Source organism: Stegostoma tigrinum, chromosome 3 (genome assembly GCF_030684315.1).
Source record: "Stegostoma tigrinum isolate sSteTig4 chromosome 3, sSteTig4.hap1, whole genome shotgun sequence".
Lineage (NCBI taxonomy): Eukaryota > Metazoa > Chordata > Chondrichthyes > Orectolobiformes > Stegostomatidae > Stegostoma > Stegostoma tigrinum.
Window position 1 is genome coordinate 102,129,963 of NC_081356.1, and position 24,965 is coordinate 102,154,927.

The 24,965-nt window shown below is 37.7% G+C and overlaps 1 protein-coding gene across 4 annotated transcripts in view; it reads right to left on the reverse strand.

Annotated features, from left to right (window-relative positions):
• Positions 1–5,028: 5,028 nt before the first annotated feature.
• Positions 5,029–24,965, reverse strand: part of mrps27 (mitochondrial ribosomal protein S27) — an 81,499-nt gene continuing 61,562 nt past the window's right edge. For all 4 annotated transcript variants that reach the window (XM_048527037.2, XM_048527039.2, XM_048527040.2 and 1 more), the window contains exons 9-11: positions 23,300–23,442; positions 15,897–16,058; positions 5,029–6,029 (exon numbers count right to left, since the gene is read on the reverse strand). In XM_048527037.2, coding sequence (XP_048382994.1) covers positions 5,790–6,029; positions 15,897–16,058; positions 23,300–23,442 — 545 coding nt within the window. In that variant the 3' untranslated portion in view covers positions 5,029–5,789. The remainder of the gene's footprint in view (positions 6,030–15,896; positions 16,059–23,299; positions 23,443–24,965) is intronic.

A 24,965-nucleotide genomic window follows, 5' to 3' on the forward strand; every position in this document is an offset into this window, starting at 1 on the left:
GAACTTTCTCTGTACTGCACTTAAATGTTGGCCTAGCTCATTGTCCCTCAACTGAGGCTAATATCCACAATCCTCTGACTTAAGTGACAGTATGAACTGTGAGCTGAGATTTGATTGTAATCAAATGTTTCTACGGTGTAAATTACATTTACAAACACATAATTTCCAAAGGCTATTGATATGTTCATTTCAGTGTCTGAATAATCTTAATACAGCCCATCATATCCAATCCCTTTAATTTGTTGAAAATGATTACATTAATTTCCAATTGGAATAGTAGCAACATAGGCCATCAGCACATGCAACTTATGTTTCTGACTGCATAGCTTTGGTACTATAAAATTACTCTATTCAACCCTCACCTTTCCTATGCTCTAGTCTTGCCAGCTCTTTCAGAGTTGTATTTCATTACATTGTCTTTTCTGTGTTCCTTGTAACGTTGACTGTTTAAAACTTATTGTTTCTTTATTTACTTTGCTGTCTCTATGTTCAAAGGTGAACAAATAATTTTTTCTTTGCTGAGAATGAAACAATCATAATTAGCTCAAATGTCAGTTTGATGTCCTAAATCATGAAGATAAGGGGCGTGTGATCACAGGTACCTCAGACTGCACATCGAAAGGCATTATTACCATGCAAGTCACATAGAAATGTAAAAACTATGAGCAGGAGTAGCCCATTCATCAGTTTGACCCTGCTCCACTATTCAATATGATTACGGTTAATCCTCTATCTCAATGCCATATTCTCATTTTCTCTCCTTATCCCTGAATGCCTTTAAAATCAAAAATGAAAATTCTTTCTTGAATACATTCAGTGACCTGGCCTCCAAGTCTTCTGTAGTAGAGAATTCCATAGGTTCACTACCGTTTCAGTGAAAAAATATTTCCTCATCTCGGTCCGAAGTTCTGAAAGTGCGTTCCCTGGTTCTAAACTCATCAAGCAGGGAAAACATCCTCCGTGCATCTCGTCTGTACAGCCCTATTAGAATTTTATATGTTTACCTCAAATTCCCTCTCATGTTTCTAAACTCTAGTGAATAAAGGTTCAGCCAAACAAATTTCTCCTCTTAGGTCGGTCCTGCCGTTCCCAGCATCAGCCCAGTTCATCTCCGCTGCATTCACTCAGTGGCATTTATATCCTCTATTAAGTGGGGCAAACAAAACTGCATACAATATTAAAGACGTGATTCATCAAAGCCCCATATAACTGCACTAAGACATGCCTACATTTGAACTTAAATCCTCTTGCAATCAGGGCCAATAAAGCATATGTCTTTCTAGTTGTTTGCTGCACCCACCTGTCTACTTTCATTGGCTGGTGTACAATGACATCTAGATCCCTTTGCTAAACCACATTTCCCAATACATTGCCATTTAAGTGATAGTTTTCCTTCCTGCTTTACACACTGAAATGTATAATTTCACATTTAGAAACACTGTACATCATCAGCCAACTGTTTGCCCATTCACTCAACTTGCCTAAATCACTTGAAGTCTCCTCTTAACAGCCCTGCACAATTTTGTCAATAGCAAACATGTAAATAGTGCATTTGGTTATAGGGTCATATAGCATAGAAACAGACCCTTTTGTCTAACTCATCCACGCTGACCAGACCTACTGGTTCTCTAGTGTAGGTTATCTATATATATTGTGAATAGTTGAGGCCCAAGCACTGATCCTTGCAGTACCTCACTGATCACTACCTGCCACTCGGATTTATTCTGAAACTCTATTTCCTGTATGCCAATCAATTCTCACCCTATGCCAATATATTGGGACATGTGTCCCGTGTGCTTTAATTTTGTCTACTAACCTCTTATGAAGGATCTTATCGCAAGACTTCTGAAAATCCAAACACACCACACCCACTAATCCTCCCTTATCTATTCTACCAGTTAAATCCTCAAAAAACACCAGATGAAACACCATTTATGAATCATGATTTGCTTCTATAAACCCATGCTGGTTTTGACCAATTTGTTAATGCTTTCCAAATGTACTGTTATCATGTCTTTTATCATAGACTCCAGCATTTTCCCCACTACTGATATTAGAGTAGTTGGCCTATATTTCTGTTTTTCCTCTTCGTCACATTTTAAATAGTGGTCTTACATATGTCACCCTCCAAACTGTAGGAACTGCTACAGGGGCACTTCTTTTAGTACTCAGTGATGTACAATATCTAGGGGTAATGGGGAGAAATCCCTGGGGATTTGTCAGACTTTACCACCATTAATTCCTGAACACCCTTTACTTACTAATGCTGATTTCCTTTAATTATTAGATTAACAAGGTGTAGAGCTGGATAAACATAGCAGATCCAGCAGCATCATAGGAGCAGGAGAGCTGACGTTTCGGGCCTAGACCCTTCTTCAGAAACCTGCTGAAGAAGGGCCTAGGCCCGAAACGTCAGCTCTCCTGCTCCTATGATGCTGCTTGGCCTGCTGTGTTCATCCAGCTCCACACTTTGTTATCTCAGATTCTCCAGCATCTGCAGTTCTTATTGACCCTTCCTTCAATTCTTCCTTCTCATTCAAGCCCTGGTTCTCTAGCATTTCTGGAAAGTTAGTAGTGCCTCTTTTGTGAGGACAGAACCAAAGTATATGTTCAATTCATCTGTCATTTCTTTCTTTCCATTTATAATTCCCCAGTTTCAGACTGTAAGGGACCTATATTTGTCTTACAAATGTTTGCTCTTCACTCATTTAGAGGCTTTTATATTCAGTTTCAATATTGCCTGTAATTTTATTCCCTTCATTCTCTCTTGATTTTGTTTTCTTTGTTGAATTCTAAAATGCTCTCAAATTTTCAGGCTTGATGTTTTCTTCAGCGATTTTATCCTCTTCTTTAGATCTAATACTATCCCTAATTTCTTTTGCAAACTATGGCTGCGCCACCTTTCCTCTTTTATTTGGGCACCAAAAATATTTTAGTATTTTTAGTTTAAAAAGGTTATTTTAAAGATTAAGAGAGCGAAAACTGCAATGCACAAGTTGATTTTCCTACTCCTCTGTATGGAATAGGAAAGTCATGTGCATACCATTTTAGGACTGTAAGTAGTTTTGAGGTTCATGTACCCAGATTGGAGCCTGTATGAATTCCCAAATGTTTCCTGAATTAGTTCTATTATTACAGGCAAATGAGCAAAGCTTTTGAACCAGCAGTTTTGTGCTTCATAACAGGAGCTCACACCACTATATAATTCTTTCCAAAAATATAAAACAATGTTCTTTTATTCATGGAAAAGGACTCCCAAATTTCTCTGTTCTATAGCTTTCTGCAGTTTTTCACAACTTAAATAATATTTAGTTCTTCCATTCTTGCTGCCAAAAGTGAATAACCTCACATTTTCCCACATTATATTCAATCTGCCAACTTCTTGCCACACACTTAACCTGTTTATAATGGTCTGCAGACTGTGTCAATCCTACCATTTACCTTCCCACATATTTTGATGTCATCTAAAAACTTGGTGATAACACATTCGCTTTTCTCACCCGAGTCATTAATACATATTGTAAATAATTGTGACCCAGCATAGCTCCTGCAGCACACCACCAGAGATTCCTTCTTGAAAAAGCTCTTGAAATGCTTTTCTACTAGTTAGTCTATCCTGTATCCATGCCAATGTACTACCTCCAACAGCACAGGCTCTTATCCTAGTAAGTAGCCTCGTGTGTAACACCTTATCAAATGACTTCCGAAAATCCAAAAATATTACATCAGTTGCTTCCCCTTTATCTATCCTGATTATTACCTCCAAAATAATTCCAGACAATTTGTCATGCATGATTTTCCCTTCATGAAACCATGTTGCTTCTTTTTAAAGAAATGTTTTGCATTGGCAGTTTTCCAATTCTCTGAGGCTTTTCCAGAATCTAAGGATTCCTGGAAGATTACTACCAATACATCCACTATGCATTCCATCAGATCCAGAGGATTTATCAGTCTTTAACCCCATTGGTTTTCCTAGCACCTTTTCCCTAGTGACAGTTCTGGGATTTATTTCCTGTGCTCCTTTTGTGTCTCTAATAATTAGAAGACACTAATAGCATCCCAAAATTACTAAGGTGAAGACTGATGCAACATATTTATTCAACTTCGCTGTCATCTCCTAACTCCCCATTATTATATCCCAGTCTCTTTCTCCAAGGGGCCTAAGTTCACTTTTGCACGTCTCTTCTTAAAGAAGCTCTTGCTGACCGTCTTGATATTACTTTCAAGTTTACTCTTAAATTTACTTTCTCTTTTTTTTTGTCTTTTGTTAGTTTTTAAAACCCCTAATCCTCTGAAATACCACTACTGGACTAGGGGAGGCAACAGCCTAATTGTATTATGGCTGATTGTTAATCCTGAGGGCCAGATAATGCTCTATTCACTAATGTCCTTTAGGGAAGGAAAGTAGCACCCTTACTCAATCCGCCCTGCATGTATCTCTAGCAATGTGGTTAACTCTGAACTGTGCTCTGGGAAATTGGTAATGGGGAATGAATGGTGGCATGGCCAGTGACTCTCACACCCTGTGAATAAATAACTGAAAAGAAAGCTCCCACTGAAGTCTCTTAAGAAAACAATCTGTCCTAGAGGGAAAAAAATTAAATTCCTTATCCATCCAGATTATTTTCTTAACGTAAGTGTCAAGTTTTTCAAAACCCAGTACAGCATGAATACTTTTGTTTTATCTCATTTTCAAGTTTACTGTTCTCAACCTTAGAATCCTCTACTGTAGGTCTTTCCCCTTCCTCCTTCATTTCTCATTTGAACGCAAAAAGGAGCCATCCAGTTGAGAAGCTACATACTCCTGCTCTAATTTCCCTGAAGAAAACACGCAGTGACCTTTAACGGCAACATTACAGTCTTGCAAATAAAAAATCATAGAAGTGGTTTTACTAGTTTGTTTAAATTGATAGAAGTGATATACCAGTGTGACCGGACACAAAGCTAAGCGCAAGAACATAAAATGAAAAAGACAGAATTTTATATTGTGCGCTTCATCCATGACTTCTAAAAATTTTCAAATAAAAGTCATGATTTAGAAGTGTTCAGTAATAAACAACTAAACACCAGCATTTTTATTTTATGACTGTTGTTTTCCAGTTTACTCGATGATTATGTCTTGATTATCTGAAGCAGACTTGAATTGGTCATATAGTGTGATTTAACAAAGATAAAAATGCAAATACAAGGGGGATTTTTTTTTACCATCTTTAAATTCTCAGTAACCAAATAAAATACATCAATTACTGATATTTTAAAATAGAATCTGGATAAAATTACTTGGTCAATCATTTTCTGTTCATAACTTATTACCAATTACATAAATTTCCATCAGAACTCAATTTTATACAGAGGATTTTACAGCCCTACGAACGACTTGAGAAATTATCACAACCACTAACCTCAAAGTTATACTCTCCTAATGGCATTGAGATTTGTTTCTAATGATTTTTTATGAAATATTCATCTCTTTTAATAGAATAGCTGACGAAATATTGTTTTCTGGAAATAACTAGCTTTTTTAATTTTAATTTTGTAGTTAGATACTGATTTACAGTTACTGTGAAATTACAATATTATGATCCATATACAGATGTCCAGATTGAAGTGGCTAAGGAGAAAAACTGCATATTTACAGCACTGAATTCATCGATCAGCAAGAATCAAATTATTCATATTCCTTTAAAACTTTGAAAAATGACTGAAACATCATGCGCATACTGCAATTTATGACACAATTTCATTAATAGGTCGATATCACTTGCAAAGAAGGTGAAGCATAATTAGGCTTAAGTTGCAGCTTTTGCTGCTAGTCTGGCTTCCTTCTCTTGACGAGCCTTCTCTTTCAATTCCCTTTCTCTCTGAATCAGTGCAGCACGTTCTTCTTCCCATTGTTCTAACTTCTTCTCATATTTAAGGATTTCATCAGCTTCAGATGCGGGGAGATCTTCTTTCACCAGTTTGTCTGTCAGTGTCAACAGACTTTCACTTTCAATCTTTCCAACAGACTCCAGCTCTGCATAAAGTTTCTATCAAAGAGAACCAAAGGTACATGTTATCACCTTTGGAATATAAATCTAGAAAGGAGATTCCACTCGTTTACAAAGACACATAGAAACAGAATTAGAAAACGAAAAAGCATAAAGAAATGTGTGAATATGATCTGCAAAGCAATTTGTTCTTCGCATTAGTGCCATCATTGCACCTTTTGTCCTCCAGATTCCTGCCAAGATAATCAAAGTGCTGAACTAGGTGTTAAGAACTAAGAAGACAAAGGTGTCTATAAGATTGACTTACACATTAATTCTGGAGAGAGTAACTATGCATTTTTAATAAAGAGGGAAGTGCAGCAGATAAATCAGACTATAAAACATAGGAATAAAATTAAGCCATTCACATCCATCGAGTTATTCCACTGTTCATTGTAATCAAGGTTGATCTCAAATCCACTTTCCTGCCTTTTTTATAACCTCAATTCGCTTACTGATTAAAAATCCATTTATGTTAGCCTTGAGAATATATAATGACTGTCAGCCACCTTCTGTCGTAAAGAATTCCACGTTCAGGGAAGAAACTTCTCCTCATCTCTGTATTAAATGTCCAACACTTTATTTTGATGCCCACTGGTCCTAGGCTTTCCCACAAATCTCCCTATATTTATAATCCCATTCCCTTTGATTGTCCAACATTCCATTTGCCTTCTTCGTTACCTGCTTAACTTGGTTACTAGTTATTTGTGATTTCCAAATCCCTCCATTGTGTGACTTTTAGCAGTCTTTCTCTATTTAAATAAAACTCAGCTCTTTTATTTAATGTCATAATTTAATTTAATCTTTATTTAACCTTAATGCACAACCTCATTTTCCTACATTACATTCCAGCTGCCAAGAGAAAAGATAGACGGTATTGAAGGGAATGCATATTTATAATTATGGATTACATGAAGATTTAGAAGATGTTGAACTGTTTGGACATATTTTTGGAATAAAGAGTTAATTTCCCTTAATTGCTGGAACACCTATTTTTGGAAGAGACTGTGGGACATTTGTACTGATGGCTGGCTAGCGATCTTGCTGGATTAGACTTGCACTTCTAACATTCAGGAAGTCAAGAGGGAAGGAAAAAAAAGCAGCAGTAAGGAACAGTAATAGTATAACTTCTTTCCCTCCCACTTCAGCAGGTTGAAATTTGGGAACCTCGACGTCAATACCACAATATTGTGATGATGTTGCAAATCATGAGAAGCTGAAATGTGACCACTGTCCAAAAACTAAGAACCAGTTTGATTTCTTGCTGAACTGAGTGTTTGTTTGAAAGATCTTGTTTGAAAGATCTTACATTGGTACAGGGCTCTCAGCAATTTCATTTTTTCAGCAAGAAGTACAGTGGAGCGTACAGATTCATGAACCTCCTTTATCTTAGGGACCATTGGCCAATAGGGGTATATTTTTCCTGTGATATTTTTTGAAAAATATAACTTTTGCAGCATTTTTGTTGTCCTGTGTGTCAGATATTAAAGGAGACATAGTTCTAATTCTGGATTATAGCTTGGATATTAGCCAATTTGATACTTGTTTTAAGGACTGATTTTGTGTCATAATAAACAGATGAGTTTGAGTTTATTTTTGAAGAGGTTTCCTGAATGGTCAGAGGGGCTTTCTGGGTAGTAGTATCAAATGGAAACAATTGGCCATTTTGGTGACTGAATTTAAACAGTGTGACTTGGGCTAGGGGATGGGAGTAAGCACATTGATTAACAGCACATTTCTCCCATTACGGTCTTAACAACTTTCATCTATCATCAGAACCGAAGACTCAAGAAAGAAACAGACCTCTTTTGGATGGGGGGAAACATGCATAGTCAAAGTGTGGAATGGAAGTCAGGGAAAACTATCAGAAACGCCAATTAGAGAGAGAGAGAATATGGCTAATTCTGGGTACCACAGTTTAGAAAACATGAAGCAGCTTTGGAGAAGTGCAAAGGAGCTTTACCTGTATCTACTTGAATTTCTCCTTTATAATGAGAAGAATCAAATAGAAAAATAAGGATGTTACGCTTTAATTACAAAGGTGTTGATGAGATCACATCTCGATTACTGCGAACAGTTTTAGCCTCCTTACTTAAGGAAGGATGTAAATACATTGGAGGTGGTTCAGCACTGCTGTACTAAATTAATGAGTGGGTTATCAAATGATGATCGGTTGGACAACCTGGGCCTACTTCCACTGGAATTTGGAAGAGTGATAAGTGACTTGAATGAAGTGTATAAGGTCTGGGATGGTTTTGACAGGGCAGGCAGGAGGTTGAGAGGTGACTTTATACAGGTTAATAAAATCATGAGGGGTATGGACAAAGTTAATAGCAGGTGCCTTTTTCCTAGGGTGGGGATTTCAAGACTAAGGGGGATATTTTTAAGGTGGGAAGAGAGAGATTTAAAAAAGACGGAGGGGCAGTTTTTTTTTTTACACAGAGGGCAGCTTGTGTGTGGAATAAGCTTCCTGAGAAAGTGGTGGATGTGGGCACAATTACAACATTTAAAAGACTGAGATAAGTACATGAATAGCAAAGGTTTGGAAGCTTATCGGCCGGGGACAGACAAGTGGCACGAGATTAGTTTAGGATTATGTTCGGCATGGATTAGTTAGGCCGAAGGGTCTGTTACTATGCTGTATGACACATTGACTCTTATGGATTTGTCCAGATCTAGGCAGCACTGTTCTTAAAATTAGGAGTCACATCTTTTCAGTACAGAGATGAAGGAAAGATTTTTTTTAGGGTTCTGGACTTTTGAACTCTATTCCTCAGGAAGCAGTAAAGGCTGGGCCACTGAATAGTTTTCAGACAGAGGCGGATAGATTTTTGTTAAACACGGAATCAAGGGTTATTGGGGTATTCGAAACACAAATAAATCAGCATATTCCTACTGAAAGGTCGAGGGTCTGAATAGTATATTTTTATTCCTGTTTCATAGATTTGTATACTTGCATCACAACAAGGAGGGTTAATCAGTAGAAGTGATCAAAAGCCTGAGGACGTTTGAAAGAGTAAATAAGGAGAAACTGGTTCCAGTGCCAGGAGACTCAGTAAGCAAAGGGGATTTCCTAAAATAGTGCCACGAATTGAAGATTTCAGGAAGGCTGAGATGAGTGAAACTTAGGCTGTTCACCTTAAAACACAAGAAGAGGCGAAAAGACAGGTGAGCTGTTGGGACTGCAACTGTTTAACATTATATATTGAAGACTTGGAGGAGGGAAGCAAATGTAATGCAGTCAAATTTTTAGATGACACAAAGGTAGGTTGTGAGGCAATTTGTGAGTGGGATACAAACAGTTTACAGGGAAGTATTGATAAATTAAGTAAGTGGGCAAAAAGTCGGCAAATGGAGTTGGAAAATGTGAAGTTGTTAATTTTGGAAAGGAAAACAAAACTACCAATATTATTTAAATGAAGTAAAACTCTAAAAGTCTGCAACGCAAAGGGACTTGGTGCTACTTGTACTTGAAACACAGAAAGTTAGCACACAAGTGCAGCAGGTAATCAGGAAGGCCAATGGAACGTTGGCCCTTATTTCAGGTGGGTTGGAGTATAACAGTAAAGAAGTCTTACTGAAACTGTACACGGTGCTAGTGAAGCCTCATCTGGAGTGCTGTGAGCAATTTTGGTTTCCGTACTTTATGAAAGATATCAAGATTTAAAAGGATGTTGCTGGAATGGAGGGTTTGAGCTATGGGGAGACATTGAATGGGCTGGGCTATTTTACTGGGATCTAGGAGGCTGAGGAGTGATAAATGTTTACAAAATCATGAGGCGAATGGATAGGGTTAGGGTAGCCAATGGATAACCGAGGTCTTTTTCCCCTGGGGTAGAGGAGTCCAAAACTAGGGGGCACAGGTTTAGGGTCAGAGGGACAAGATTTAAAAGGGACCTGAAGGGCAACTTTTTCATGCAGAAGGTGGTGCATGTATGGAATGAGGTGCCAGAGGTGTGGTGGAGGGCGGTACAATTACAACATTTAAAAGGCATCTGGATATGTACATGAATAGGAAGGGTTTAGATGGATATGGACCAAATGGTCTGTTTCCATGCTGTATAACTCTATGAATAAATTATATTTTGCAGTAGTTAATATGTATTAGACATACTGCTCGAGAGTATGCATTGACAGTAAGTTCTATAATATCTTTTAAAAGTGAATTGGATATGTACTGGACAGAAGAGAATCTGTAGAACTGTAGGAAAAAAATCAGGTGTGTGGGATTAATTATACTGCTCCCTTCATCAACAGGTCAAATTGACTACTTCTGTCCAAATAATTGTGATTCTCAACAAAAGGATCTTGCGCACACGTGTGAAGCCAATGTTGTACAATGAGGAGTTGCTCTGAACTAACAGGGGCACTAATTAGAAAGCAAAATCCCTACAGAGGTTCCCACACTTCATAGCTGATTTTCTCCCTCAACCTTTGTTCTGAACCTTCCCACAATCTGAATCTAATTTGTACAAATAACCTCTCCTTTCCATTGTATGAGATTGTGCTGTTCACGTTGGTCACTGTTCTGATCATACCTTGGAATCTCCACATTCTTTAAAGTGCTAGTAAGGAGCTGATTAAGACTAAAAAATTAACTCTTGAAAGCAGCTCAAAAAATGTTTCGTGTTTTGTAAACTATTCACTCATGGGATGCAGATACAACTATCTATAATAGAATTTATTGCATATCTCTAATTATGTTTGGGAAGGTGGTGGTTACAGTATTTGACCCACAGGTAATGAAAGAACAGTGATACAGTTCTAAGTCTGAGTCAATCTGATAAGTAGCATAGAGGAAAACACACAGCTGGTGGTGTTCCATTCAGCTGCTGCCCTTATCCTTTTCTTGTAGGGATCAGAGTTTCGAAAATACTCCTTTTTTAAAGTTGGCTCCTTTCTAAATACACGGAGATCCATTATTTTTCTCAAATTTTTTCACTAATCTCTGAAGCAACAAAACATAAATACCTAGTGGCATATTACCTACTGTTTTAAAATAAAATGTTGGCCCAAGTGATTATTAGCAGGTACTAGATTAAGTTGGAGGCTCCTTGTCATTCCACAGGGAGATCATCTGTTCAGCAGGCCAAAAGATTAAACATCTTCTTTGTCGTGGGATAATTGAAAGTTTAAAAACCGAAAGAACTGCAGATGCTGTCAATCAGGAATAAAAACAAAGTTGCTGGAAAAGCTCAGCAGGTCTGTGAGCATCTGTGAAGGAAAAAACAGAGTTAACATTTGGGTCCTGTGACCCTTCCTCAGAATTGATGGGGGCTGGGAAAATGTCAGTTTATATGAAAGTTTGTTTCTTTCAACTTGATACCGTGACAGAAAGTCAAGTGAAATACATATGTCAGCACAGAATACACCATATTAAAACCAGTAACATTCTCCTTTATGCTAGCAGCTAAAACAGTGACACCAATTATAACAAGCTGTCTTTGAGGAAAATGGAATCTCTCTTGATCATTTAATTCCAAAATGTCTCAACAGTCAAATCAAATTTTAAATTATAATCTATGTAATAAACTTCACAACAAAGCTCCTGTTTTTATGCCCAGTGCTTTCATGTATTTGATCCTTTAAAGGATTCACAGATCCCTCTTAAATTGAGTGGATTTCAATCCCACTAACAGCCTCCACTGTGTAATGATCTCAGCTGAAGGGGATGCTGAATAAGTGATTCCAGTGAAGCCTGGCTTGATAGACCATACATTTTAATTTTTCAATTATGTTACTGAAGTGGTTAGTCACTGAACATGCTCACATAGTATTTCATTGTACTTCTACCAAAAAAGCAAAAGTTCATTGCACAAAAACAAAACAGAGCTATATATGAGAAAATTTTAAATGATCTAATCAGAAATAGCATAATGAAAGATTCAACTCTTTTTCTCAGCAATATTGCTTTCAGACAATTAACTCCAGTGAAATATTATTCCCCCTCACCATAAAATTTCTTAATAAATTGGCAATATTGTAAGTGTTTCCGTTCAGCAACTTTCTGCCTATTCACCAGATATGATTCTCTCCATGTCTCCCTGGAATAATACATTTTCTAAGACTTTAACAACTTTGAGGGTGCGAAAACAGTTGATGCCTGCTTTCCAGCTCTGATTGCCTGGAAACTGCTCCGACTAAAAATATCCTGCTGCTAGAATTGATCTTTTCTTCTGAACTCAACCTACTTCTCATCTCTGGCTCTTCCTTCCCTGGTCATTAAAAAATCATATCAACAATAAGCAGCAAATATCTCAGCAGGTAGCTTGTTAGTCATTGAACTTAAATCAAATGCTTTCTCAAAAGCTCACTGTTCCAAATAGTTTTCTGTGCCTATTTAAAAAAAGGTCAGACCATCACAACATAGAAAAAAAAAGTATCTCCATTTTAGAATCCAAGTTCCCAATTAATAACATAAGTTCCAACATAATATGATTAGTGTCATCATCTAACTTTTTTAAAAAAAGTAAATTGCTAAAATATCACATTCGAACAGGGTTAAATATAAGCAAGTCTGTGCAATGACAAAATATTAAAAGCATTCAACTTTCCATGCAAACCAAACCACTGATCCTTCACATACAGTACACTTTCCTAAAATATGCCGTGTATGCTCTTATTTTACAGAGTTTGCAACAAAATACTACCTTACAAAAGTAATAAATAGGTCAAACAACTGAAGAAGAGCAGAGGATGTTTAAAGAAACACTTAACACAAAACAAAAATAAAAGTTTATACTCCTGACAGGGAAAATCTCTACCTCACAGACAATAAAGCCATGGACAACTGAAGAGATAAGGGACTGTACAAAATTAAAATAAAGCATTTACAAAAATGCACAGATCTTGCTGAATAGGAAATATACAAGAATGAGCAAGGGGTCACAAAACAACTTATAAGAGTTACTAAAGGGGATTATGAAAGGAAATTTGCCAGGGACATCAAAATCAAGAATAAATGTTACAGTTAAATAAAAGGAAAGCTGATAGTCAGATGCAATGTGACAGGATATGTCTAGGAATGTTACTTATATGGACCCAAAAAGGCATTTGATAAAGTCCACATAAGAGAGTGCTAACTAAGGCAGAAGCCCATGGAATGGAGGGTAAGTTACTAATGTGGCTGTGAAATTGGTTGAATAGCAGATGGCAGAAAGTAGGGATAATGAGTAGGTACTCAAATTGGCAGCATGTGACCAGTGGTAACCTACAAGAATGTGTGTTAGTGCCTTACTTATTCACTTTTATTCACATATTTTATTAATGACTTGCATAATGGTACAGAAACTCATACATATGATGATGGCACAAAGTTAGACGGTATTTAGTCAGTGTAGATGACAGCATAAAATTACAAAGGGATATTGATATGGGAAAAACTGTGGTAGATGGAGTTCAATGCAAACGAGTGCAAAGTTATCCGTTTTGAAACTTAAAAGGATAGATCATTATATTTTCCAGATGGTATGAAGTTAAATATAATGGATATCAAAATAGACACAGGAGTTCGGTCTTTGGACCATCACAGACAGTGTGGAAAGTAATCAGAAGATGAGTGGAATGCTGGCTTTTATTTCTAGAGCACTGAAGTACAAGGATGCAGAAGTTATGGCACAGTTATACAAAACTCTAATTTATTTGCATCCCACACTTTAGGGAGGATGCATTAGCTTTGGAGGGAGTACTTGGATTTCAGGAGTTAAATTATATGGGACATTACACAAATTAGGCATGCTTTCTGTAGAACTGAGAATATTAAGGGGTTATCTTATCAAAGTCTTTGAGATAGTAACAGAAAAAGAAAGTTTATCTTTATCTACCCTATTTCCACTGGTTTGGGATTCTGTAACTAAGCAGCAGCATCAGAGTGTTAGGGCCAGACCATTCAGGAGAGACGTTAGGTAGCACTTCGAAATACAAAGAGTGATTTAGAACTCTGTTCTATAAATGGTAGTGAATGCAGAATCAATTGTTAATTTTAAATTTGAGATTATTAGTTTTTGTTAAGCAAAAACATTAAAGGATGTGGATCAAAGGCAAGTAAATGGAGTTAGACTACATTCAGCTGTGTTATCAGTGAATGGTGACCTGGCTTGTAGGGTGGAATGGCCTACTCATGTTCATATGTTCCTAATTTCTGTTCCTTCATTGATTACATTTCATTTCTCAGCCGGCGGTGCATAATTATATTTTAGTTTTCAAACAGGTTTCATCACAACATTGAGAAGTCACAGGTAGACAGGGTAGTGAAGGTGGCATTTTTTGCTATGTTTGCCTTTGTTGGTCAGCGCATTGAGTAGGAGTTGAGAGATCATGTTGTAGCTGTACAGGACATTAGTTAGGCCACTTGCGGAATACTGTGATCAATTTTGGCCTCCTTGTTATAGGAAAGATGTTGTGAAACTTCAAAGGGTTCAGAAAAAAATTACAAGCATGTTGCCAGGGTTGGAGGGTTTGAGCTATAGGGAAAGGCTGAATAGGTTGGGGCTATTTTCCCTGGAGCATTGGAGGCTGAGGGGTAACCTCAAAGAAGTTTATAAAATCATGGGGGCATGAAAAGAGTGAACAGTCAAGGTCTTTTCCCCAGAAGAGGATAGTCCAAAACTACAGGGCATAGGGACAAGATTTAAAAAGGGACCTCAGGGGCAACTTTTTCATGCAAAAGGTGTTGTGTATATGGAATGAATTGCCATGGGAAGTGGTGGAGGCTGGTATAATTACAACATTTAAAAGGCATCAGGGTGGCTATATGAATAGAAAGGGTTCAGAAGGATATCAGCCAAATATTGGCAAATAGGACTAGATTAATTTAGGCTATCTAGTCTGCACGGACAAGTTAGACTAAAGGGTCTGTTTCCCTGCTGTACATTTTTAGGACTCTAAATGAAGTACTAACTGCATAGTATACAGTGCATTTTAGTTCTAAGGCACTAGTTAACTGAAACAGCAAGAAATAAAGATGATAAAATGTGAGGCTGGATGAACACAGCAGGCCAAGCAGCATCTCAGGAGCACAAAAGCTGACGTTTCGGGCCTAGACCCTTCATCAGAGAGGGGGATGGGGAGAGGGAACTGGAAAAAATAGGGAGAGAGGGGGAGGCGGACCGGAGAACCAGCCTCACATTTTATCATCTTGGAATTCTCCAGCATCTGCAGTTCCCATTATCTCATCAGCAAGAAATAAAGCTGGGCAAGGAAATTTGACAAGTTAGAAAGAGCTCAATACAGCATGATGAAATAGGTGATTTGTCATTATTGGCAGACCAAAATATGTAAAGTGACATTTGGCACATCCCTGCAGACATAAGCATGCACTGCCTTGAATCTTGATTTGCTTGTCAACATTCTATTTCCAATTTGAATCAAGGTCAAGGCACTGAATGGTTGTTTTGCAATGAACACTGATGCTGTTGATTAGAAAATAAAAATTCCTGACCGGTCGTGTCACTCCAAACTATGTTTTCAATAAAAGATGAGCTAACACTATATTTCTCTAACAAATGTGATGGAAATGTAACTGTTTTAAGTTGTTGTATGAGAATTTCAAACTTAAGCATTTCAAGACAAATGTAAAACATATTGGAAGAGTTGCTTAAATAACTAAAGTAAAACAACATTTTCTTTAGTTGCCACTAGTAAATGCCTAACTGAGAAAGGCCTGAGATTAGATTCTGACGTAAAACAATACATTTGGAATACTGGGAAGGAATATTTAGTGTGACGGTGATCTCAGACTCTCCTGGGACATTTTCACAATGCCTTTTTGCGGAAGTGTTTCTTAATATAATTGGTTTTAGGTCTATTTCAGTTCAGTCGACTATTTCAATAAACACAAAATAGGAAGGATATTGATCGAATGAGTACCTTAAATTTGTTTAAGTATTCTGCAAGTTTTGATTTCTCATTTTCATCATCATCACTGTCTTCAAATGCAGCATCTCGTCTTGTTTCCTGTGATTCATCTGTTGCCATGGATTCACTGGTCTCAGATGCTGCCATCTCCAATATAGTTGCCATGACATCCACCTGTAGAAAAAGAGCAGCAATCTCTAGTGATTTCAACAGCTAATAAATCAGCATTTGCGGCTGATGTTTTGGAGACTATGCTCCAGTGCCCTGATTTACTATGACTCTTTTGTTAACCAGGAACCTGAGATCATTAAGTTCAGCTTTAAAATGTCAACAACATTCATGGAGCTCACGTACAGTCTGTTTGATATTGATGTACAATATTTAACCATGTTAAATTTCATGCTATTCTTTTACCACTTAGACATCTTAAACAACAGGCTCTCCACTGAGCTAATTGCTTCGGTCCCACTTGATCTCCAAATTTGGTTTGTGAATCCAGATCATTTACATGAAGTAGAAACAAACAAAGTCCCCTTGGTATTGAGAACAGAAACAGAATATTTAAAGCTCAGGAGACCATTGTATGGCCCATTATGTTGATCCAGTCTAATCTCACTTCTCAGCTCAAAGTCTATTGTCTTGTAGGTTGTGACAATTCAAGTACTTAGCAGAGAATTTTTAAAACAAAAACACAGTCAGCATTTTTGCCTCAACCACACTTTAGGCATGAGTTCAGACCCCACCACCCTCTGGGTCCAAATTCGTCTTGACAAGTCTTCTAATCTTTCTGCCATTTCCTTGAAATCTCTATCATTTTTAATTATCCTCTGCAAAATATACACACTGTTTCAGCCTCCCCATAAATTTATACAATTTCCCTTGAGCTTCATGCTCCAAAAGAAAACAACCCTAGTCTCTCCAAAACAACAAAAAAAAACGAGTGCTAGAAAGATTGAGTGGAGAAGGAAACAGAATTGATGTTGCTGGGGCATGATCTTTTGTCAGAAGTCTTTTTGCATGCATGAAAATGCCATGGAATAAGACTCACGAGACTGCATTTTGGAAAGAACTGAAAAGCATTCTGTCAGACTGCAAAAAAAAAATCTAGGCCTGAAACATCACCCTTCCTGCTCCTCTGATGCTGATTGGCCTATCAGTTACAACATTTAATTTTTATCATTAGCCTAGACTCAGAAGCTTTTTGTTCCAGATTGTTCCCACTTTCTGCATGAAAATTAATCTGTTTAGGGAATGGTCTGTTCCATGTGGCAGGCTTGCCAATACTACCATCTTGTATTTGTATGAAAGATGCTCAGAAAGAAATGAAGAGAGTGTGGAATGATTCTGAATCTGTTCCTTGCCATTACTACTGGCAAGATGCAAGTAGTACAGGGCAATTTACTTAGCTTGCTGCAGCTTTACACCATAGGAAATAAAAGTCTGTAGACATTTCCAAACTTGCTTTAATGAGTAAAATAAATACTTCACTTCAAAATAGGATGGCAGCAGATAAAACAACAGGACAGTTCGTTGGCTCAAAGTCAAACCAAGCAGCAATATCTGGCAAGCACACAGAATGAGTCCATCAGTGTTTCACCAGTGTCAATCAAGTATGATAAGGGCTTCCCTTCAAGAATGACCACAGGCAGCTCTGTGTAACAAAAATGTCATGATGACATTTTTGTTACGTGCTAAACATAAGATTCTCTATCACTAATCTAAGATTCATTTCCAAGATGTACGGCAGGGTTGGTGTTTAAATGGGGAGCCCTTTTTTCGCCCCTACTGTTAATTTTCAAGCTCAAATCATTTCTAAAAAAAGAATAACTCCAGGCTTCAAGTTTGTAATTCCAGCTCCTGTGGCAAACTATCTCGAAACTGAATCTTACAGGTGTTAATTTGCACAGGGCCATGGAATGTTTGAGAGATACATAAACAAATATCCATTTGTAAAATTAAATCAGCATTTTCATTTGTTACAAAGAGATATGGAATATAACAGTTCATTTAAAAAATAATTCATCAGAGTTTGGAGTCAGCAGCAACCCAACTGCACTACTGCTCAACTGTTAGGAAGTCGCCCAAAGATTGAGTAATCGCAGTGGTATGATTCTTCCCTTTCCTGACATCAGTTTAATTCTGGCAGCAAGTCAAAGGGATCGCTTCATTGCAGCAACCATGGTGCCAGCAGCCAATCACAGTGAAGTAATTAAACATAGTGATCAGAAAGTTAAAAGCATTTAATTATCCTTTACTTTTGATTTAGGTTCTCAAACCCCCACGTTAATAATTACGCTTGAATTTAGATAGAAGCTCAAATACAGAAACAAAACAAAATATGGAACTTCTAAAATTTGTAATTAATAAATCTGATGGTCTGCAGATATAAAAGTAACTTCTCAGGGTCAGTGAGCGGTCTCAGCAATGATGATGAAATTTATTCATCAGTAAATGTGGTGACAATGGGAATTTGTTGCAGAGGAGAGGAGAGATTCTACTTTCTACCTCCAATACAGTTTATGTGGTGCTTTGTGTGAAACTTCAGTCAGCAAGTATTAAAATCTTTTGTCCAGTGCTTAATTGCTTAGTACAGGTATGGAAAAATAATTGCCTTAACCTAAAAAAGATGTAAATACCCAGACTGAGATACTGCCCAGCAAATTATGTGTCTATACTGAAGTATGTTGGACAGTAAGACTGTCGCAAACAAATGTATCTGAAATTGATGGTTCTGTCTTAACCCTCTCTGGTTCAGAGTCATTGAACTAGAATGTGAGTGACAGTTTGCCCCAGACATTGGTCTCACCTTGTAGAGAGATGCAGGTTCTGATCAGGGTTGATGTCACTAATAGTGTGCAGAATAAGGGGAACATATATGAGATAAACAGATGAGATGAGAACAAGGATCTGCAGAAGTTGATACTATTCAACAGGAATAATTCATTTGCTACCATGGGAGGATAAGGATAAAGACTGCCAGGAGGAATGCCAGAACGCAGATCAGGACACCTTGGAGGAGGAGGTTGCCCAAAGGACGGAGAGAGTAGGGGGATTTGTATTGTAGTAGTTTCAATAATTAAGGAAGCAGATAGTATTTCTTGCAAGGAGGATTAAGAGTTTTGCCTAGTTTGTTGTTTATCTGCTACCAGAGTGAGATAAATCTCAAACTAATGTGAGATAGTGGGAAAGGACCTAGTCATTGTAGTTTATATTGGAGTCAACAATCCGGGCAGAAATAGACAAGGTGCCCGGTTTATAACATACTAGGAACTAGGATGTGAATTAAAGAAGAAAACCTAGAGGGTTACAAGCCAATGTTTCCTGTAAACTGCGCAGGTTCACTGATGTTCTTTAGGATTGGCTCATTAACGTCCGTTAAGGAAGGAAACTGCCATTTTTACCTGGTCTGGCCTACATGCAACTCCAGACTCTCAGCAATGTGGTTGACTCTGAACTGCCCTCTGGGCAATTAGGGATGGGCAATGAATGCTGCCTAGCCAACAATTCCCTCATCCCATGCATGAACAAAGGAAAAAACAAGGTTGCACAGCTATGTAACAATTGGGAATGCACAATGCAGGGATCAAATAAGCCACACACACAGGGACTTTAAAGAAAATTTTGCTTATGTATATAATTGTGTGGACTAATCAAAGCAAAAAAGCCTGTAGTGCACAGCAAACAGGGCCCAGGGGGAATTTTTTCAAAAATCTCTGGATTACTATGTAATCCACGTGCAATTTATTGTTGGGCTAAGCAGAATTGTGATGTGACCATGAAGCTGAAAGGTTGCTGTGAGAAAGATAGATCCATATCATGTCCTCAGTATTAGACAGAGGTGAACTACATCCATAAGTCTGGAGGCTGCACAGAAACTAGGTTGAGACCAATGTCCTGAAGGGAAGCATAAATTGAGGGCCCACAGGCAAATTGAGTACTTGGAGAGCTGCTTTGGAAGTTGTAGTGTTAATAATAGCAAACAAAAGGGAAGAAAGTTGACGCAGATGTGGCCATTTAGTATTACAGGTGAAGGAAAGACAAAAAGAGAAAAAAAACAGGAGGGACAAACAAAAAACAGGACTGAAATTACAAAATATTTATAAAAACAAAGGATGGAAGAACATTGGAACTCTCTTCTGCAAATTGTTAACTTTACATCTGAATTTGATTGAGTTTTGTTAACTGAAGTATTAAGGGTAAGGTGAAAAGGCTGCCAAATAAAGACAGGCTGCAGATCAACTATGATTAAACTGAAAGGCAAAAAAAGCTCAAGTAGCTAAATAGATTCCTCATCCTGCATTTCTGAAACAAGTAAAACATTAAAGCTAAATCAAGCATAAGATGGCACAAATTTATGGTTCTTTATCCAATTACTGTGTATAAGGACAAGGCTGAATGAATTGCAGGCATAACTTCAGTTTGCAAGTTATGTAACAGAACCATTACTGAGACATGATTGGAAAAAAGTCAAATCTACGAACTGAATATATCAGTTGTAAGGTCTACAGGAAAGACAGAAAAAATGGTAAAGGGGAGGAGCAGCCTTAGTGATTCAGGATAAAACCACAGGCAATAGGAGAGGATATAAAGAGAGGCAAACAGGCAGTCGAGTTTTCACAGAGGGGGGTAATGCTGCTAATGTGGTTTTCCAAAAGACATTTGATACAATGCCAAAGAGCAGACTTATCAGCAAAGTTACAGCTCATGGAATAAAAGGGGTAGTAGCAATGTGGACACATAATTGGTTGGGTGATAGAAAAGAGAATAAAAATTCATCGATATTTTTTGAGGTGGAGCAAGGATTGTAATAGAGCTCGCCAGGGGCGATATTGGCAACTTTTCTTTTACTCATAATATACTTCTGCACAGAAAACAATTCTCAAGCTTGTAGATGATCCAAAACTTAGAGGCACTGTACTCTGTTACGGGGGCACTATAGAACCTCTGCAATGACAATTTGGTGCAGTTGGCAGATAGATGGCAGATGAAGTTCAATGTGGAGAACAATGAAATGATATGTACTGTGGAAAAGGCATAGAGAGACAGTATAAAATAAAGGGTACTTTCTGAAGATTTCGCAGGAGCAGAGAGACCTGGGTGTAGACATAAAAGATGGCAGGACAGGTGGACAGAGCAGTTAATAAGCAGTTAATGAAGTTAATGAATGGTATCCTAGGCTTTCTTAATCGGGGCAACAAGTACAAGAGCAGGGAGTTTTGCTGAACTTATATAAGACACTTGCTTGGCCTCAGCTTGAGTACTGTGTGGGGTTCTGAGTGTCACACTTTGGGAACGATGTAAACACATTTGAGAGCATGGATCTAGTTATGAAGATGCACTGGGGCTTTTTTCAGCAAGTGGAGAAGGCTAAGAGGAGATTGCACAGAAGTTTTCAAACTCATGATAGGTCCATACAGAGTTAATAGGGAGAAATGGTTCCCACTTGTAAAAGTATCAAGAATGACAGTGCACAGGTCTGAAGTAATTTGCAAAAAGAACAAATGCAATGAGAGAAAAATGCTTTGTCGGACAATGAGAAGCTAAGATCTGGAGTGCACTGCCTGGAACTGTGATGGAAGCAGGGGCATACAAGACGACATTAACTGAATAACTGAATGTAAACAAAATGCAAGGTTACTGTGAGACCAAAAGAAACAGGAGCAGAAATTAGGCCATTCAGCCCATTGAGTCTGCTCCGCCATTCAATCATGGCTGATAAGTTTCTCACCCATTCTCCCGCTTTTTCCCCTTAACCTTTGATTGCCTTGACAATTAAGAATCTGTCTCCATCATTAGCACAGGTAAATGGAATTAGATTGCTGATCAGCCATGATTACATTGAATCATGGAACTCTTTCTGGAAGCTAAAGGACTTCCTCCAGTTCCCCTGTTCAGTTCGCAGCCGCAGCTCATTCAATAAGGTATAACATTTTCAATGGATTTTATTTAATTGTGACATTAACAGCATAATGAGTGAAAGATTTCAATCATTCATACAGTTTCCTGTTACGTACACTTTGTGATTGTTGGGGCGGCTCAACAGTGTAACAACGTTTTCATTTTGAGAACATAAACCTATGCAGCCTTCAGAAGTTGCCCTCAGTTTCAGCAGAGCATAAATGGGAAAAACTGGCTTGCATTACTGCCACTGCAAATTCTAGGTCATTCTCCACAACACTACAAATTTTGTAGGGCTACAATATCTGCAGCATTTGTAAACACATAATAAATAATATTAAAGTTAAAAGTGACTAATCATTTATTTAGTGACTAACTTTATAAATCAAGCACCAATTTGTCGAATAATTGTCTAATATTTTAGAGCACTACATCTTATTGCCATGACTAAAAACATTACGAACACTTCCTTGAATCTGTTAAAGTATCTGAGCACGCTAATAGCAACAGACAGTTGTTGGCAATTAAATTAGATGGTCAATTTCCAGCATCATGTGGGTTACTGCTCAGCAATTACCCTCAGGCACAATGCAATTTTAGCAGTGCTGATGTGGTGTCAAAGAGAATATTCTATCCTTTGCTGACAATGTGTTTCATTGTCAAAATAGCTTTCAAAAATTGTTCAATTAATTCATCGTGTTCTGTTTGTAGAAGATACACAGATTAAAAATCATAAAAGTCCATTAAAATGTATTACTCTGCAAGGGGTCCAGAAATTAAAGTGGCTCCTGATTACAGGACAGAATCCCCGGAATAGCTGCATGTCAATGAATGGTTTTGTCTGTATTGTGACTGCTGCTGGCCAAATCGTTACACAAACGCAGGGCAATCCAGGTCAAACAGCAAGAACAGCTATTGCACAATACACAGGCAATGTTTATGCTCCAGACCTGCATACCCTTCTCAAGCTGAAGAAAGAATATGTTTTAAATGAATGAAAATATTTGAAATCGACTAAATGAAATTTTGACACACAAGACAGGACAGCAAATGGTGAATACAAAAAAAATAAGCCATATTCTTCCATTTGTACATGTGGATCAGCTCCATTGTCAATTTTAAGCTCTTAAAAAGGAAACCAAAACATGTTGAAAATATTTCACATTTTACCTTTGAACTAGATATTTTGGCATTCTGAATGGAGCCAATTGTATCATTCTCCTTTTACAGTATTACAATAATGTCAGAGTACCAGGAACAGTGACTGACAGGCTCCAGTCCCTGGTCCATGTTCAGCATTCTTTTCAAGAGCTAAATGAAGAAGAAAGGGGCTGAATTTCCATGATTTCTCAGCTGTGCCCATGAGAATGAAAAATCAGTGTCAATAAGAACGGATACAGGACTTCCAAGTGCAACATGAGGTTTATAAGCAGATTGAATTTAATACAAAGTACTATTCCCCTATAGCATAGTAGAACTCAAATAATAAAGATGTATGGTATTTCACTGTTTCTTACTGTTTCTTTGCAAAGCTTTATTTCATTTGATGCCGTCACTGTATTTTCCATCACATTTAGTGCACGATTCAAGTATCCTGGGGTCCACATGAGGGGCATGTTGGTGTAAACAGCACGGATCCCCTTAGCTAGTTCAATTTTTCCTGTTAAAGATTATCCACAGTTTCAGAATATTAGAAATGTACACAAGATCTAAAGCAGTTCAAACATCCAGTAGTTTTGTTTATCGAGGGGTATTCAGTTTTTAGGAAGGATAGACAAAAAGGAAATGGAGGTGTGGTAGCATTGCTGGTAAAGGATAACATTAATGCAGTTATGAGGAAGGACATTAGCTCTTGTGAAGTGCAATCTGTAGAGGTGGAGCTTAGGTTTTGTGTAATGACAAAGAGATAATTGGCCATCTAGCTGTACGAGACTCCTTGATGAAGAGTGATTGTAAAATGACAGAGTTCTTCATTAAGGTGGAGAGTAAGGTAGATGACTCAACAGGGTAAGCAAGAACAGCTATTGCACAATACACAGGCAATGTTTATGCTCCAGACCTGCATACCCTTCTCAAGCTGAAGAAAGAAAATGTTTTACATGAATGAAAATATTTGAAATCAACTAAATGAAATTTTGACACACAAGACAGGACAGAGAATGGTGAATACAAAAAAAAAGCCATATGCTTCCATTTGTACATGTGGATCAGCTCCACTGTGTCCTGAATCTAAATAAAGGATTCATGGTATGAGGTATGAGCTAGCTATAATATATTTGGATATGTTACTTAAAGGCGTAGTGGTGGATAGACTATGGCAAACATTTAAAAAGCATGTGGAGGAACTGCAACAACTGCTTGTTCCAGTCATGACACAAAAAGGGAAAGATGGCCTGACCGAGTTTAACAAGGATTGGGAGCAATTTAGATTCCAGCAAAGGTTGGCGAAGTCATTGATAGAGAGGAGTGAAGTAAGCACAGTAAGAGAATAAGCTTGTGTGGAACATACAAACTGATTATAAAAGCTTCAGTTAGTGAACAGAAAAATAAAAATCAGTGAAGGCAAATGTGAGTTCCTTATAGTCAGAGATGGGGCAAGTTGTAATGAGGAACAAAGAGATGGCAGACCATTTACATTCATAATTTGGCTCTGTCTTCATAAAGAAGGACACAAATAGTGTCCCAGAAATGTTGGAAAATGCAGAGTCTAATGAAAGGGAAGGAGTGAGCAAAATCGGGACCAGTAGGGAATTGGTGCTGGGAAACTGATGGGATTAAAGCCTGATAAATCCCCAGAGCCCAATAATCCACATTTCAGAGTATGTAAGAAAGTTGCGCTACAAATAGAGGATGTATTGGTGGGTCATTGTTCAAGATTCAAGCCCCAGGTTGGAAAGTAGTGAATGTGACCCCACTATTTAAAAAAGGAGGCTCAGAAATAAACGGGGTATTACAGACAAGTTAGCCTGACTTCGGTAATAGGGAAAATGCTACAGTACATTATAAAAGATTTAACAACAAAGTACTTGGAAGACAGTGACCAGATTGGACAGAGTTAGTTTACATTTACAAGAAGGGAAATCATGCTTGACAGAATAACTGGAATTTTTCAAAGATGTAAGCAGAAGGGCGAAGCCAGTGAACATGGTTTACTTGGACTTTCAGAAAGTTTTTGGTAATGTC